At 48.9% G+C, this 16,381-nt stretch overlaps 1 protein-coding gene across 2 annotated transcripts; it reads left to right on the forward strand.

Moving 5' to 3' along the window:
* Nucleotides 1–8,714: 8,714 nt before the first annotated feature.
* LOC137232557 (cytochrome P450 1A2) lies at nucleotides 8,715–15,450 on the forward strand. Of its 2 annotated transcripts, XM_067754853.1 has the most exons (7): nucleotides 8,715–8,780; nucleotides 10,081–10,920; nucleotides 11,505–11,625; nucleotides 12,097–12,186; nucleotides 12,469–12,592; nucleotides 13,745–13,831; nucleotides 14,765–15,450. In XM_067754853.1, exons 2-7 carry the CDS (start codon nucleotides 10,090–10,092, stop codon nucleotides 15,060–15,062), a joined length of 1,551 nt encoding a protein of 516 aa, XP_067610954.1. In that variant the 5' UTR covers nucleotides 8,715–8,780; nucleotides 10,081–10,089; the 3' UTR covers nucleotides 15,063–15,450. The 2 variants fall into 2 exon arrangements, with proteins under 2 accessions (XP_067610954.1, XP_067611046.1); XM_067754945.1 differs by lacking the exon at nucleotides 13,745–13,831.
* The last annotated feature ends 931 nt before the right edge of the window (nucleotides 15,451–16,381 follow it).

Below are 16,381 nucleotides of genomic sequence, written 5' to 3' on the forward strand. Positions count from 1 at the left end.
GTAGGAGTGGATTTGGGGATTTGCAACTGGAAGAATTATAACCAAAACCTGCAGGCCAGAGAGGCTTACCCAAGAGCATTCTCTGAGTGATTAAACCTCAGAACTTGAGACAGATCCAAAAAGGCCTGGGCAGGTTGGACAGAATCCTAAGAAGTTACTCCTATCTAATAGCTTCCCACTGGTTTGCCTCTGTGCCAACAATGCCACCATCAGCACCACTGTGAGTGGCTAGTTTTATCTTCAGAACACCCCATGGTGGAGGTGAGGAGTTGTTGGCTGGGAAGTGCCTGGAGAGAACCCACACTCGAGGCAGAGATCATCAGATGAGTCTGTGCCATCTCACTGCTCTGGGAGCAGAGTTCACACCCTGCTGGCTGGGATGCCCTGGGAAGGAAGGTGCCCCATTTGCACTCCCAGCTCCTAGCTGAGGAAGAGACCCCATCCTTTCCCCAAGTTGAAGTTTTCAGAAGGAAGTTTTTGAAGAATCTCAGAGGAAACAGTCCTTACAATGGCCTGCAGGGCCCTTCCAGATGTGGCTCCCATTATCCCTCTGACCTCCTCACCTGTTACTCCTGCTTCCCCGGCTCACTCCTCTCCAGGCACAAGAGTAGCCTGAGGTTCCTAAGACACACCAGGCAAGTCCCTCCCTGTATCTGTCAGGGTCAGCCCCTGCAGGAATCAGAGAGCCCCCTCAAACTAAGTAATTGAGGAGAATTTAATAAAGGGACCATTCACAAAGGTTCAGCGTTTAGGGAAATCAATAGGGACAATGCAGCAGTCCAGGGCTAGCAGCAGCAAGGCCAGAAGTGATGAGGGGAAAGAGCGGAACAGAACCCGGAGGAGGTGGCTGTGGAGAGGCTATAGAGAGGAGCTGTGGCCTTCAGTAGAGAGTTGCTGCTAGCATGCAAAGACTCTACAGGGAGAGAGCCTAACACTCTGATCTGGGACTTCCCTGATAGTGCAGTGGTTAAGAATCCACCTGACAATGCAGGAGACACGGATTAGAACCCTGGTCCAGGAAGATCCCACATGCCGTGGAGCAACTAAGCCCGTGTGCCACAACTACTGAGCCTGCGCTCTAGAGCCTACGAGCCACAACTACTGAGCCCACGTGCCACAGCTACTGAAGCCCGTGCACCTAGAGCCCGTGCTCTGCAACAAGAGAAGCCACCACAATGAGAAGCCCGTGCAACACAACGAAGAGTAGCCCCTGCTCACCGCAACTAGAGAAAGCCCACGCGCAGCAACGAAGACCCAACACAGCCTAATAATTAATTAATTAATTAATTTTTTAAAAAAGGGATGTATGACAAGAGATGCGCTCTTGTCCCTCTGGCCCTTGTCATGTCCGGATGTGATGGCCGGAACTGTAGCAGCCGTATTGTGACCTTGGGGAAAGGCTGATATTCCAAGGATGGTGGAGCAGAAATTTGCAAAGAACCACTTTATTATTCATGGTCCTTGCAAGAACAGAATCCATTCAAAACTGAATCATTGAGAAGAGTTTAATAAGGGGACTATTTACAAAGGTGTTGACAGGTTATAGAGAAACTAACACAGGATAGTGTGGTACCATATGACTAGTAACAGAGAGGAGCCCTTACTATCTTGAGCCTGAAGGGGCAAGAGGAAGGATCTGTTTCTGGAACCCAGAGAGAGAGAACTGTAAGGAGAGGAGAGCTGCCTGGCAGGAGCTGTGGCCTAGCATGGTGACTTTGCAGGGAGGGTCTGGAGAAAAAATACCCCAGACTCACTCTCCTCCCACCCTCCCATCTCATGCCCATGCCTCCCATTGACTGAACCCAACAAGTCACCAGAGGATGGGGAGCCCACTGACACAGTCTACTGAGGTCAGCCTCTCAGTGCCTAGAGTGGGGTGGAGAAGGGGGGGAGTGGATGTGGAGCACAAAGAGGATTTTCAGCACAACCTGGGTCTGCAATGATTTCATTCATCTGTTTGCTTGCTTGTTGTCCGTCTCCTCCACAAAGGCAAGGTCTGCCTTATTCACTGCTCTAAGTCTCCTCTGAGAACAGTGGCTGGCAACATAATTTATGCTCAAAGAATATGGCTGAACGTCCAGTATGTGACAGGTACTGTACTAAAAACTGAGTAAATAAGAACATAGTTTGCCTCAAGTTGTTCGCGGTCTAGAGAGGGCAAAGGAAACCAAAGCAATATGCCACCATGGTGTTTGTGCCACGGGAGAGCTACGCCCAAAGGAGGAGGATCTAAACCAGAGTAGGGGGTCAGGACACACCCCAGAGGAGGTGGACCTGGAGCAGAGTTTTGGAGGCTTTGTTTTAATGGAGAGATGAGAATGCTTTGTCATATATGCATCATAGTACTGCAATATAAGTAAGCATCTCTAACCTGGAAGCAATGCATTTCCATGAGAGTGTTTGTTGGATGGGGAAGAGGTGATTGAGAGGAGGGTAGGGTGTTCCAAGCAGAGGGAACAACACGTCTGAACGCACAGAGGCAGAAAACTAGAAGAATTCTAAGAGTTCCTTCTGACTGGTGGGAAAGATGCATGAGAGGGAGGGAGTCATGGGAAACAAAGTGAGAGAAGGGAGTAGGAACTGGCTCACATGCTGAGCTAAGGAGTTTGGTTTGGTTTTTGAATGTCTTAAGAAATTAGTACTAAGGGATTTTACAAAGGGATATGGATTGCTCAGATTTGCAATTTCAGGAAGTTCAGCTGGGCGGCACTGTGGAGCCCAGATTGGAGGGATGGGAGGGAGGGAGCCTAGAACTGTGCCATTCAATACAGTAGCCACTAGCCACATGCAGGTACTTACATTTAAAATTAAATAGAATTAAAAATTCAGTATTTCTGTTGTACCAGCCTTTTCAAATGCTCGGTACCCACATGTGACTGGTGGCTACCTTATTGGGTAGCACAGACTTAGAATATTTCCATCATCACAGGAAGTTCTACTGGGCAACACTGCCCTAGAGACAGTGATACCAGATAGGAGGTTCCTGCAAAAGTCCAGGTGGGAAGCAGAGCTGAGAATCTTCTCCAGGCAGCGCCACAGTGATGGAGAAATCGGTCAGACTCAAGAGGTATTTAGGTGGTAGAATCTTGAGAGTTTGGTGGGAGGTGAATAAGAGAAGGAGTCTTTGCGGATTCCCAGGTTTCTAGCTAGGGTGACGACCCAGAGGGAAGGTGTTTGGGCAGGGAGGTGACATCATCCATTTGGACATGTTGAGGAGGCAGGGGCAGGGACCCTCTGGGTGGACACATGCAGTAGCGGGTGACTGGATGTCCAGGACTGAATCTCCCGGTCCTTATATAATAGATTGTGAGACACACACCCGCCCCAGCTTTAATTATTTGCCTGTGCTTCCCACAGCACCTGTGTCCACCATGGTCCTTCCTCTCTGCCAGGTCTGGGCACAGAGATGAATGGGACTCAGCCTCTGTCTTCGAGGGACCCACAGTCTGATTTAGGGTTTAGTTTAGATGATGATTCAGCCCCAAACTACAGCTCTTTGTGGCTAGATCCACAAGAGAGGTGAGAATGGAATGATGAGGGGCACAGAGGAGGACTTGCCCCACAGAAGCAGGGAAAAGGCTGCCATTTACTGTGTTCTGACCACTGGCCAGGCTGGTGAATGTGCACTAGATAAACTTGTTGAGTGACCCTCACCCTAACCGTAGCCACACCCTTCCTCTCCCTGGGCTCCCCCCGGATAGTCAACTCTCAATGTGCCTTCTCTCATGATAGCTTCCTGATTTGCCCTCTCCCCTGCCCCGTGCCCACTGAACTGCTTTTTCCCCGTATTCTGGCTCTGGGGAAAATTACTTAACATCTTTAGGCTTTCATTTCATCAACTGTAAAATGAGGCCAATAATAGTACCCATCTCATAGTGCTGCTATGAAGCTCACAGAGACGGCCAGTGTTAAACATACAGCACAGATCTTGGGGCAGAGTGGGTACTCAATAAATTTCAACTGTAAGGATTATTACTTGTCATTTCTATAAAACCAATGCAGGAAAATGCTGAAAGCAGTCTTCACGAAACTCTTAACACAGGCTAGCACTCTCACTTGTGAACGCTAATTGATTCAACAAATCTTTTTCTAAATACATGCTGTGTGTCAGTCCCCGTGCTAGAGACTAGAAATCTGAAGAAAAGCAGAGGTTGCCTTGACCTTCAAGGATCTCACAGTCCATGGGGGAAACAGCATGATGGGGGCTGTCGAGGAGGGCAGTTTGGAGCCTGTGGGATCTCAGAGGAGGGGCTCAGACCCAGCCAGCATGGTGACAGCTGAGCAGCGTATAACATGATGAGCAGGAGCTGGCCAGGGAACACAGGATGGGGTGCAGGTTTCCAGTAAAGGGATCAATATATGGAGAAAGACAATGGAGGCGGGGCAAGTGGGATGTGGTGGCAACAAGGCCAGGGAGGTTAAGCAAGAGCTGCCGCGGAAGCCTTTGGGTGCCAAGCAAAGGAGTTCAGTTTTTATCTTGAAATCTATGGGGAACATTGAGGGGTTTTAAAAAGGGAAGTAGTCAACAGACACTCAAGGATGGCTGAAATCTAAAGATTAAAAACAATCCAATGGGGGCTTCCCTGGTGGCGCAGTGGTTGAGAGTCCACCTGCTGATGCAGGGGACACGGGTTCGTGCCCTGGTCTGGGAAGATCCCACATGCCGCGGAGCGGCTGGGCCCGTGAGCCATGGCCGCTTAGCCTGCGCGTCCGGAGCCTGTGCTCCGCAACGGGAGAGGCCACGGCAGTGAGAGGCCCACGTACCGCAAAAAAAAAAAAAAAAATGTTTGAAACAGTAAATTTTATGTTTTATATTTTACCACAATTTTTAAACGTGAAAGAAAATTCATAGAACTGCATAACACAAAGAGTTCATCTTAATGTAAACTATGGACTTTAGTTGATAATATTGTATTAATATTCATTCACCAATTGTAATAAATGTATCACACTAATGCAAGATGTTAATAACAGGGGAAACTGATTGGGGGAGGAGGCATATGGGAGCTCTCTGTACTTTCATTCCATTTTTCTGTAAACCTAAAACTGCTATAAAAATGAAATCTATTAAATTTTTAAAGTTCCATGCCAAAAAAAGTACACAGCATGATTTAATTTACATGAAAAACAAAAACTAACAAAACTAATTTATGCTATTAGAAGTTGGGGTCATTGTTATCCTTAGGGGAGCGCGAGGGGTTTCTAGGGTGCCGGTAACATTCTGTCTTTTGATCTGAGGACTGATTACAAGACTTTTGTTAAATCTGTAAAAAATTCATTGAGCTGTACAGATTATCTGCACTTTTCTATATGTATCTTGTAATTTAATAAAAAGTTTTAAGAAAATATTTAAAATAAAAAGATAAATCATCTCTTATGCAGAAGTCCAAATAATTTACACAGAGACTGTCCTCAAGGAGGGGAGAAGAACTCTCCATTTGTTGGTGTGGGCTGTGTACCTGACTCCCTTCCAAAGAGCACAGTACAGAAAGGGGAAAAGAGTAATGTTCCCATGGAGAAACCTGAAAAACACTACTGCAGTCAGCTGACCAACATCAACATCAACCTTCCTGTCAAGTTGATAGTATGTACCCTTGATATGATATGATGAAAATAGCACTTTACTCCTGTGGTCTTCCTACCAATAACCCATAACCCCAGTCTTACCATGAGAAACACATCAGGCAAATCACAATAGTGGGACATTCTACAAAATACCTGACCAGTTCTCCTGAAAAAAGAGTCTGAGAAATGTCTCAACCAAGGGGAACCTAAAGAGATATGGTGACTCAATGTAATGTGGTGTCCTCCTTGTTGGGACCCTGGAACAAGAAAGGACAAAGGACGTTAGGCAAAAACTAAGAAAATCTGAATAAAGTATGACTTTAGATAATTAGAGAGAGAGAGAGACAGAGAGGGAGAGAGAAAGGAAAAGACAGGAGGGAAGAGAGACAGAGAGAAATAGTCAGTTTTCTACAAAACCTACTCTAACTTCAAACCTTGACCTTTTTTATAGAGTGAGCTGAACCCAGTGAAGGTACAGAGAGAAAACATCTTTCCTTTCCTCTCAGCCACAGTCTTCAGACAGATTTGTCAGATTCCCCAGCCTTGCCCTTTGTTTTTTGTTTGTTTGTTTTTTTAAGTATTTTAGAAATTTATTTATTTATTTTTGGCTGCGTTTTGAGTCTTCGTTGCTGCGCGCGGGCTTTCTCTAGTTGCAGCGAGCAGGGGTTACTTTTCGTTATGGTGTGCGGGCTACTCATTGCGGTGGCTTCACTTGTTGCAGAGCACGGCCTCTAGGCACACGGGCTTCAGTAGTTGTGGCACATGGGCTTCAGTAGCTGGCTCGCGGGCTGTAGAGCGCAGGCTCAGTAGTTGTGGTGCATGGGCTTAGTTGCTCCACGGCATGTGGGATCTTCTCGGACCAGGGCTCGAACCCATGTCCCCTGCATTGGCAGGTGGATTCTTAACCACTGTGCCACCAGGGAAGAGTTCCAGGAACCAATCTCTTTTTATTTGGCTGGTGCTGTTTATCTTGCCTCTTAGCTCCGAATGCCCTTGTATGTAGCAGACATTCCACTGCCAGCTTTTCATCGAGTACCTTTGAGCCCCATTGTGTCCTCCACATCACACAGTTCCTAACATAGCTGCTGGGCTCTTGGCTGCCCTCTTGCACACCCCTCAGCTAGTTCCCGCAGGGTACCCCCTATAGCCCGTCATTGCGGGGTTTCTCACCCCTCTGTAGCCAGGTCTTATCCATGCAGTTCAAGTCCAGTTCCCTTCAGCATGTCCACTGGCCCTTCGGAGACTCACATCCTAGTAAGGCACCCAACTTGGGCTGTGCAGGCTGCCCTCTGCTGCCCCTGCCATGACAGGCTACTCTGCTCTGCCTCCATATGTCCACACATTTCCCCCAGATCCAGGGACACGTGTCAAGCAGGTGCACATAGTGGTCTGGAGCACAATCTTCTGAAGGTTTGAGCCCAACTCTAACACATTGCTATGTGACCTACAACAAATTACATAACTTTTTGTGCCTCCGTTACCCCTCATATTGTAATATGAGAATAGTATTAATTTCCATCCCATAGGATTACTGAGAATGTTTTTTTGTTAATAGATATAAAGCTCTTATAACAACGCCGGCCCATAAGCATAGGGCGTTGTAAAGTTTGTGATAAATATACGAATGCCACAGTCTCCCTCACCATGGTCCAACCCATCTGGACTCACAGCTGAGGAGTTCCCTTCCTGCAGCTATCCCACTCTTAAGGTTTGGGTCTCCTGGAGCTCCTTCACTTGGCTTTGTGAGATGAGGGAGGAGAGAAGCACCATGGGACTCCTTACCAAACAACAGCCAGCCCTCCACTTCAAAGCTCCCTTTCATACAACGGACACCCACGTACCTTCACGTAGGTTCTTAGATAGCTGACATCTGTCATATCTACTCTCTCTCTCTCCTCTCTATAGAGATACGCAGATAGATGTACATTTTTTTAAACAGAACCATTTAAAAGTAAGTTGCAGAAATCATGATACTTCACCCCCTAAGCACTACAGCATTCATCTCCTAAGAACATTAATCTCCTAAGAATATTTCCTGAAATATTCTCCCACATAATCATGATGCTAGGCTCATATCGAGAAAAATTAACATTAATCCCATAATATCATCTAATCTCCAGTCCTTGTTTATGTAGCTTCAGTTGTCCCAAAAATGTCTTTTTTAGCTTTTAAAAAAGTTTTTTAAATCCAGGGCCCAATCAACGTTCACACATTTTTTTTTTTTTTTTTTTCCGGTACGCGGACCTCTCACTGCCGTGGCCTCTCCCGTTGCGGAGCATAGGCTCCCGATGCGCAGACTCGCGCAGGCTCAGTGGCCATGGCTCACGGGCCTAGCCGCTCCGCGGCATGTGGGATCCTCCCGGACCGGGGCACGAACCCGTGTCCCCTGCATCGGCAGGCGGACTCTCAATCACTGCACCACCAGGGAAGCCCCAACGTTCACACATTTTTAGCATTTGGTGGTGTCTTTAGTCTCTTTGCTCTAGGAAAGGCCCTTGTCTTTTTTTCTTTCTTTCTTTCTTAATGACATTGACCACTTTGAAGATTCCAAGCCAGTTGCTATGCCCCCACAACATGAATTTTCTTCATTCACTTTTACCATCTCTCACCAAGAGGGAGGAGGCTGAGGGGGCCTCTCTTTACAATATAGGATCCTCATCATTTCTTGTTTTCAGATTAAGGACCAGGGCTGAAATTCAGAGGTGGTCAGAACATACCTATTTCTTATCTGGTTTCACAGGTGGTTGGAGGGGTATTACAGGGCACCTTTCTGGAGAGGAACAGTGAGTCTCCCCCGCTGATCAGCCTGGACTGAGTGCCCCCAGGCAGGGTCCCTCCTCGTGGGTGCAATGGGAAAGTAGGTTGGACTAGCCCAGAGAACTTTCACTCCCAGCACCCTGCCTTGCCCTTGAGAGAAATAAGCATTACCTCCAGACTCTGGACCCTGAAAGGAGCTGGACATTCCTCCCCAGGGACATAGTACCTATCCCCAGAAGAGCTGCCCCTGGGCCCTGGGAGGTAGGTGGAGCTGAGGGATCATGGCCCAAGGCCAAGAGCTGATCCTTTCAACTTTTTTTGGTGACTTTGATATCAGGTGACCAGGACAGCAAGGCCAACCTGATTGGGGTGGTAGTTATAAAAGGCCACTCACCCGGAGCCAGAAGCTCTGTATCAGCTTCCACAATCCTGCTGATCTCAAGCACCTGCCTCTACAGGTACCTTTCCTGGGCTCATTTCTTAGCCCTTGGGATTCCCCATCAAAAATCCTGGGAACCAGTGGAGATGGAGGGATGGGGGGAACACTGGGTTAGGTGTAGGAGGTCTGAGTTCTGGTTTGTTTTTTTTTTTTTTTTGGTTGCATTGGGTCTTCATTGCTGCACGTGGGCTTTCTCTAGTTGCGGCGAGCGGGGCCTTCTCTTATTGCGGAGCACAGACTCTAAGCACTCGGGCTTCAGTAGTTGCATGTGGGCTCAGTAGTTATGGCTCACGAGCTCTAGAGCGCAGTCTCAGTAGCTGTGGCGCATGGGCTTAGTTGCTCTGCGGCATGTGAGATCTTTCTGGACCAGGGCTCAAACCCGTGTCCCCTGAAATGGCAGGTGGATTCTTAACCACTGTGCCACCAGGGAAGTCCTGAGTTCTAGTTCTTGCTGCCCAGCTCCAGACTTTGGTTTCCCCATTTTTAAATGAGAAGCTTGGACTGGGCCACCTCTAAGGACCCTTAGTGTGACTGGATTGAAGAGGTGGGTAGGGCTCCCCACCTGGCATGAGGGCAGCCCTGGCCCTGGCTGCAGCCCAACCTCAGCCTTCCAGACTGTGAGAGGATGGGGCAGGGGGCTGGACTTCCCTGGTGGTCCAGTGGTTAGGACTCCATGCCTCCACTGCAGGGGGCACAGGTTTGATCACTGGTTTGGGAACTAAGATTCCCACATGCTGTGCCGCACAGCCAAAAAAAAAAAAAAAAAAGACTCTGAGAGAATGGGGACTTGTCCTTGGAGGAGGTGTCCTGGTTGGTCTTGATAAAGAATGCCCTGGGGAAGGGGGCATCAGAAGCCATTTGCATCAGCCCTGGGACCTTGATCCCATCAGTGTTGCTAGCGGGGAGCAGCTCCCTGTTCCGAGGGTATGAGGAGGTATCAGCAGGAAGGGTCCCCGCGGTACAATGCCCAGCATACACCCTGCACTGGGGTCCACAAGAGTGCTCCGTTTTGAAGTGATCACTCCAGCCTCAGAATTGGTAACAGGTGATGGGCAGAGGGGATGGCCAGGGCTGGGATTTCAGACGCTCAAGTTGGGAATCTCAGGGCTCTCTTCCAGCGCTCAGATTCTGTGATACACCATGGGTGAGCTCCTGGGATGAACAATCCATGTAATTTAGTGAATGCAACTTAGTCTTTCCGGTGTCCAGCTGGGAGCCCAGCACAGAACATGTACAAGTGTTTATTGACTGAGTAAATGAATGAATGAGTGGCTCTATCTCGTCCCTCAGTCTGGCTCCTCCGTTCTCTTCCCCTGTAGTTGGTACAAATGGCACTGTCCCAGGCCACTCCCTTCTCAGCCACAGAGCTTCTCCTGGCCTCTGCCACCTTCTGCTTGGTATTCTGGGTGGTCAGGGCCTGGCAGCCTCGGGTCCCTAAAGGCCTGAAGAGTCCACCAGGGCCCTGGAGCTGGCCCCTGATCGGGCACGTGCTGACCTTGGGGAAGAGCCCACACTTGGCCCTGTCGCGGCTGAGCCAGCGCTATGGAGACGTGCTGCAGATCCGCATTGGCTGCACACCCGTGCTGGTGCTCAGCGGCCTGGACACCATCCGGCAGGCCCTGGTGCGGCAGGGTGATGATTTCAAGGGCCGGCCTGACCTCTACAGCTTCACCTTAGTCAGTGATGGCCAGAGTATGACCTTCAACCCAGACTCTGGACCAGTGTGGGCTGCCCGGCGACGCCTGGCCCAGAATGCTCTCAACTCCTTCTCCGTTGCCTCAGACCCGGCTTCCTCATCCTCCTGCTACCTGGAGATGCATGTGCACAAGGAGGCTGAGGCCCTCATCAGCAAGTTCCAGGAGCTGATGGCAGGACCTGGGCGCTTTGACCCCTATGACCACGTGGTGGTGTCCGTAGCCAAGGTCATTGGTGCCATGTGCTTCGGGCAGCACTTCCCCCAGAGCAGTGAGCAGATGGTCAGCCTTGTGACAAACACCCATGATTTCGTGGAGACTGCCTCCTCCGGGAGCCCCGTGGACTTCTTCCCCATCCTTAAATACCTGCCCAACCCTGCTCTGCAAAAGTACAAGAGCTTCAACCAGAGGTTCCTGCAGTTCCTGCGGAAAATGGTCCAGGAGTGCTATCAGGACTTTGACAAGGTAAGCCCAGGGTACGGGAAGTGTGAGGGCACCCAAGAGTCTGTGTGTGGCCCCTCTTACCCAGCTCCAAGGTACCCACACACCTGGTATGCAGCCAAGGCCTAGGAAGGCTCTGGGACATCTCAGATCACCTGAGTGACCTGGAGCCAAGCCCTCTCCCTCTCTGGCCTCAGTTTCTTCATGCCTATAGCCTCCCTCTCAGGGCTGCTCAAAGCCCCAGAGAGATAAGGTCATGAATGGGGCCCTGGCAGAGCCCTGTAATGTGGGGTGCTGTTATCATGAGAAGGCTTTTGTTCTGCTGGAAACTGAACCCAGACAGAGACTAATTCCCAGCTCGGGTGTCACCTTACTTCCCTGTACTCACCCCAACCTCCCTCTCTGAAATTGGACCCCTGGGGTTATTGGGAGGAAAAGTCAATGGGGCATGAAATGATACTTTAAGTCCTACCTTGGGCTGCTACCAGCTCCTGTCGTGAGCTCAACCCACTGCCCAGAGGCCAGCTGGCAGTGCCAGATGGGATGGGGCAAGGTCCAGACTTCCACCCCAGAAGTGCTGGGGTGCTCCTAAGCTTGTGCCCCCTCAGAACAGAGTCCAGGACATCGTAGGTGCCCTGTTCAAGCACTACGAGGATAACTCCAGAGCTAGTGGGGGCCTCATGCTCCAGAAGAAGACTGTCAACCTTGTCAACGACATCTTTGGAGCCGGTAGGAGCCAGACCCCTGCCCCTCCATCCCTCAGTGCCTGCTGTTCACATACAGCCTTGCCCAGCCCCGGGGTCCATCAGATAACTCACCAACTACATGTCAGATGATGCAGGACACAGAGACCAGGCCCAGGCTCAAGGTTTGAGCCCAGGCTGTACCACCAACTCCCAGTGAAAACTCAGCCAAGTCCCTCTCCTCCTCTGGGCCTCAGTTTCCCCAACTAAACAATAAAGGCTTCTCTGGACTGTAAGTCTAGGCCCTTGTAATTCCAGCAGCTAATCATGAAAGCAGTGACTCAAGTTTGTGCTGAGGTGACTCCACCTCTGCCCTTAGAAAATTCAGGGTGAGGGGCTTTGGGGGAAAAGGAGGCAGAGAAAGACAATGTTTGCTACATACATGGTGGGTGCTTGGTAAATGCTGCCTTCTTGTTCCTGTCTTCCTTTCTTCCTCACCTTGCCCCATGCTGCCCAGGGCTTGATCCGATCACAACAGCCATCTCCTGGAGCCTTCTGTACCTTGTGACAAATCCTGAGATACAGAGGAAGATCCAGGAGGAGCTGGGTATGTAGTGTCCCCTAACCCTCTGGTGGAGAGAAGCCTTGGGGTCCCAGGTCATCTGTTCAATCTACATATAGCTGTTATGTATCTACTAAGTACAAGCCCTGGGCATACAATGGTGCCCACCCTTGCCTAGAGGATACTGGGGGGGGGGGGGTCAGTGGGTCTCAGACCTGTAAACAGACATAGTACCACATAGAGTGACACCTGGTGTGATTGGGGATGCAGATGCCATGGAGCAGTCAGGACAACCCCTAAGCCTTGTCCGTCCTCTGTGTTCTGCAGACACAGTGATTGGCAGGGAGCGGCGGCCCCGGCTCTCTGACAGATCCCAGCTGCCTTATTTGGAGGCCTTCATCCTGGAGACCTTCCGACACTCCTCCTTCGTCCCCTTCACCATCCCCCACAGGTGAGGCCTGCCTATTCTGCCCTCCCACCTCTGAAATCATTGCCATGTTTTCTCCCCAGCTTCTCGGCCCTGGCCCTGGTCAGACCTCAGCATCTCCTTCCTGGCCATGACACCAGATTCCTCACAGACCTTGGCCTCTACTCTGCCCCCATCCAGTCCAAACATGATCAAAGTACCCGGCTCTCAGGAGAAAAACCACACTTCTGACCTCAGCTCTCATTCACCTCTGCTCACATTCCCTCCCTACAGGTACTCTCAACCCCGCCAGGCTGGCCTCACCATCCCTTACAAGCATGAACCAGCCAGCCTCCAATTTTGCTTATGTTGGACCTTCTGCTTGGAAGGTCTACAGTCTTCTCTGGCTACCAGAATCCTATCCTACCTTATCCTGACACAAACTTCCTCTCCCCTAGAAGACTTTCTTGATTCATCCAGCTGGCATAACTTCATTCTGATATTTTGTAGGACTTACAGCCATTGGTCCTTGATTAGGTCCTGGGATTTTAACAATGCCAAGAGAGTTAGTGAACACTTACTTCAGCCCATATTTTGGTCTAGTTATGCCCAGAGGAAGAGGCCTGATGCCTCAGCCAAGCTGGGGACTCCCCAGGACTGGCCCAGACTGCCTGTTTCTTGGCTCCAGAGAATGGCCAAGGGCACAGCTGGGTACAGAGAAAAGTTTAGTAAACTTTGTTGAAGAACAGGATCTGAGAAAGGGGAAGAATAATTTCAACCCTTCCTTGCCCCTGCTATTCCCTCCTAGTGTATGGTATAGAAACCATGGTGGACAGGCTATTGGAGTGGGGTGAAGGAGCAAGAACCTCTGCGGGGGGGGGGTATAAATCAGGAGTTTGGGATTAATATATACACAACTACTATATATAAAATAGATAAACAACAAAAACCTACTGTATAGCAAAGGGAACTATATTCGATATCTTGTAATAACCTATAATGGAAAAAACCTGAAAAAGAATATATAGGTATATATATGGCTGAATCACTTTGCTGTACATCTGAAACTAACACAACATTGTAAATTAACTATAGTCAACTTTTTTTTTAATTGTTAAAAAGAAAAAAAACAACCTCCCAGAGACACATCCCAGTTTTCCAGCCCATGAGCCTGACAGAGCCCTCTTCCCTCCTTAGCACAATAAGGGACACAACACTGAATGGCTTCTACATCCCCAAGGAACGCTGTGTCTTCATAAACCAGTGGCAGGTCAATCATGACCCGTGAGTACATATCCCCCACTGAAAAATGTGTGAAGTTCAGCAGTCAGGAAGGCTGTTTGTCCCCCTAGGAACTGGTTATACAATAAGGGAATGGTGCCTCGATGGCTCTGCAGCCTGCTCTAAGGGACAAAATTTAGGTCCATGTTTCTCAAACTTTAGTGTTTTGACCAGGAAGTTGGTTTTAGATTTCGGTGCCCAGTCCCCAGAGATTCCTCTTCGGTAGGTAAGGTGGAGTATCTCAGGTGATTCTGATGTGAATGGCTTAGGGACCTCTTTGGAAAATCTCACTTTATAGGTAGGAGGATCATATAATTTACCATCCAAGCTAGGGCACTTCTGCATGTGAAAAAGGATGCTGTAAATAATTACTCCAAAACAATAAGCATAAACCAGGATGGACGGTTGATTCCCCTTGTATATTGAGTAGGATAGAGATGGACATGTGTTCCTTCTTTTAATTTCTTTTAGTTAAAGTATTATTTCTTTAAAATAAAAAATTAATATTAGGGCTTCCCTGGTGCCACAGTAGTTGAGAGTCCGCCTGCTGATGCAGGGGACACGGGCTCGTGTCCTGGTCCGGGAGGATCCCACGTGCCGCGGAGCGGCTGGGCCCGTGAGCCATGGCCGCTGAGCCTGCGCGTCCGGAGCCTGTGCTCCGCAATGGGAGAGGCCACAACAGCGAGAGGCCCGCGTACAGCAAAAATAATAATAATAATAATAAATAAATAAATAATGTTAAAAAGCACTATTTTCAAGGCTGGTGATTTTAGAGAGAGCTATGTAAAAGAAATAAACATCAAAATACAGTTTGGCCCCTTTCCCCACTCTCCTTTCATTGCGCTAGATCCACTCTAACACAGATGTCCCCCGCCCAGGCCTTTCCCAAAGAGCCTCCCCAGCCCAGAGATACCACTTCCTCTGTTCATCTCGCAGGAAGCTGTGGGAGGACCCATCTGAGTTCCGGCCGGAGAGATTCCTCACTGCCCATGATACCACCATCAGCAAGACCTTGAGTGAGAAAATAATGCTCTTCGGCATGGGCAAGCGCCGGTGCATAGGGGAGGTCCTGGCCAAGTGGGAGATCTTCCTCTTCCTGGCCATCTTGCTTCAGCAGCTGGAGTTCAGTGTGCCACCAGGTGTGAAAGTGGACCTAACCCCTACCTACGGGCTGACCATGAAGCCTGCCCCCTGCGAGCATATCCAGGCACGGCTGCGCTTCCCCATCAAGTGAAGAAGTTACCAGCATTCTGAGGCAGAGGGAAGGGTGGAGGTCACTGAGGAAACTTTGTTTCTTTTCTTTTCTTTTTTTAAACTAACAGCTTTATAGATATAATTCATAGACCATATAATTCACCTCCTTAAAGTATACGATCCAATGGCTTTTAGTATATCACAGAGTTGTGCTATCACACCACAATCAATCTTAGGACCTTCTCATCACCCAGTAAAGAAACCCATACCCCTCAGCAGTCACTCCCCATCTCCCCCAACCCACCTTCCCTACCCCGCTAGCGTTAGAAAACTACTAATCTACTTTCTGTGTGTACAGATTTGCCTACTCTGGGCATTTCATATAAATGCAATTATACAATAAATGGTCTTTTGTGACTGGCTTCTTCACTTAGCATGATGTTTTCAAAGTTCATCCATGTTGTAGTATGTGTCAGTAAGCCCTGTTTTCTTGAGTCCTGAGACTAGGCTCAGTTCACTATTCTTACTTCTTTCCTGTATGATTCACGTCTTGGAACACTTGAAGGGAACAGAGAGGAAGGGACCCAGCCTTGTAGGCCAAACGCAGATGGGTGAAGGGGGATCCCTCATGCCCTATCCTCAAAAGGTAGAGAACATCTGACCTCGCACAATGTTCTGATTTGTTCATCCATAGCTAGGGGAAGTAAGCCCCCCAGAAGTGCTTGGGTTACCTGCAAAAAGCGCAGGTCCCATCAAAAGGGGACTATCAAAAGAGTGAAAAGAGGGCTTCCCTGGTGGCACAGTGGTTGACAGTCCACCTGCCAATGCAGGGGACACGGGTTCGTGCCCCGGTCCGGGAAGATCCCACATGCCGTGTTGTGGCTGGGCCCGTGAGCCATGGCCGCTGAGCCTGCGCGTCCGGAGCCTGTGCTCCGCGGCGGGAGAGGCCACAACAGTGAGAGGCCCGCATACCGAAAAAAAGAAAAAAAAAAGAGTGAAAAGATAAGCCACAGAATGGGAGAAAATATTTGCAATTCACATATCTGTAAAGGATTAATATCCAAAATATATAAGGAACTCCTACAAATCAACAACAAAAAAAACAAACAACCCAATTTTTAAAATGGGCAAAAAAGTGGTGATCATTTTGTAATGTATAGAAATATCGAATCACTATGTTGGGCATCAGGAACTAACATAGTTTTGTAGGTCAGTTATACTTCAAAAAAACAAACAAACAAACTCATAGAAAAAGAGATTAGATTTGTGGTTACCAGAGGTAGGGGGAGGGCAGGGGAATTTGAATGAAGGTGGTCAAAAGGTACAAATTTCCAGTAATAAGATAAATAAATAAGTACT

The sequence above is a fragment of the Pseudorca crassidens genome, chromosome 1 (assembly GCF_039906515.1).
Source record: "Pseudorca crassidens isolate mPseCra1 chromosome 1, mPseCra1.hap1, whole genome shotgun sequence".
NCBI lineage: Eukaryota > Metazoa > Chordata > Mammalia > Artiodactyla > Delphinidae > Pseudorca > Pseudorca crassidens.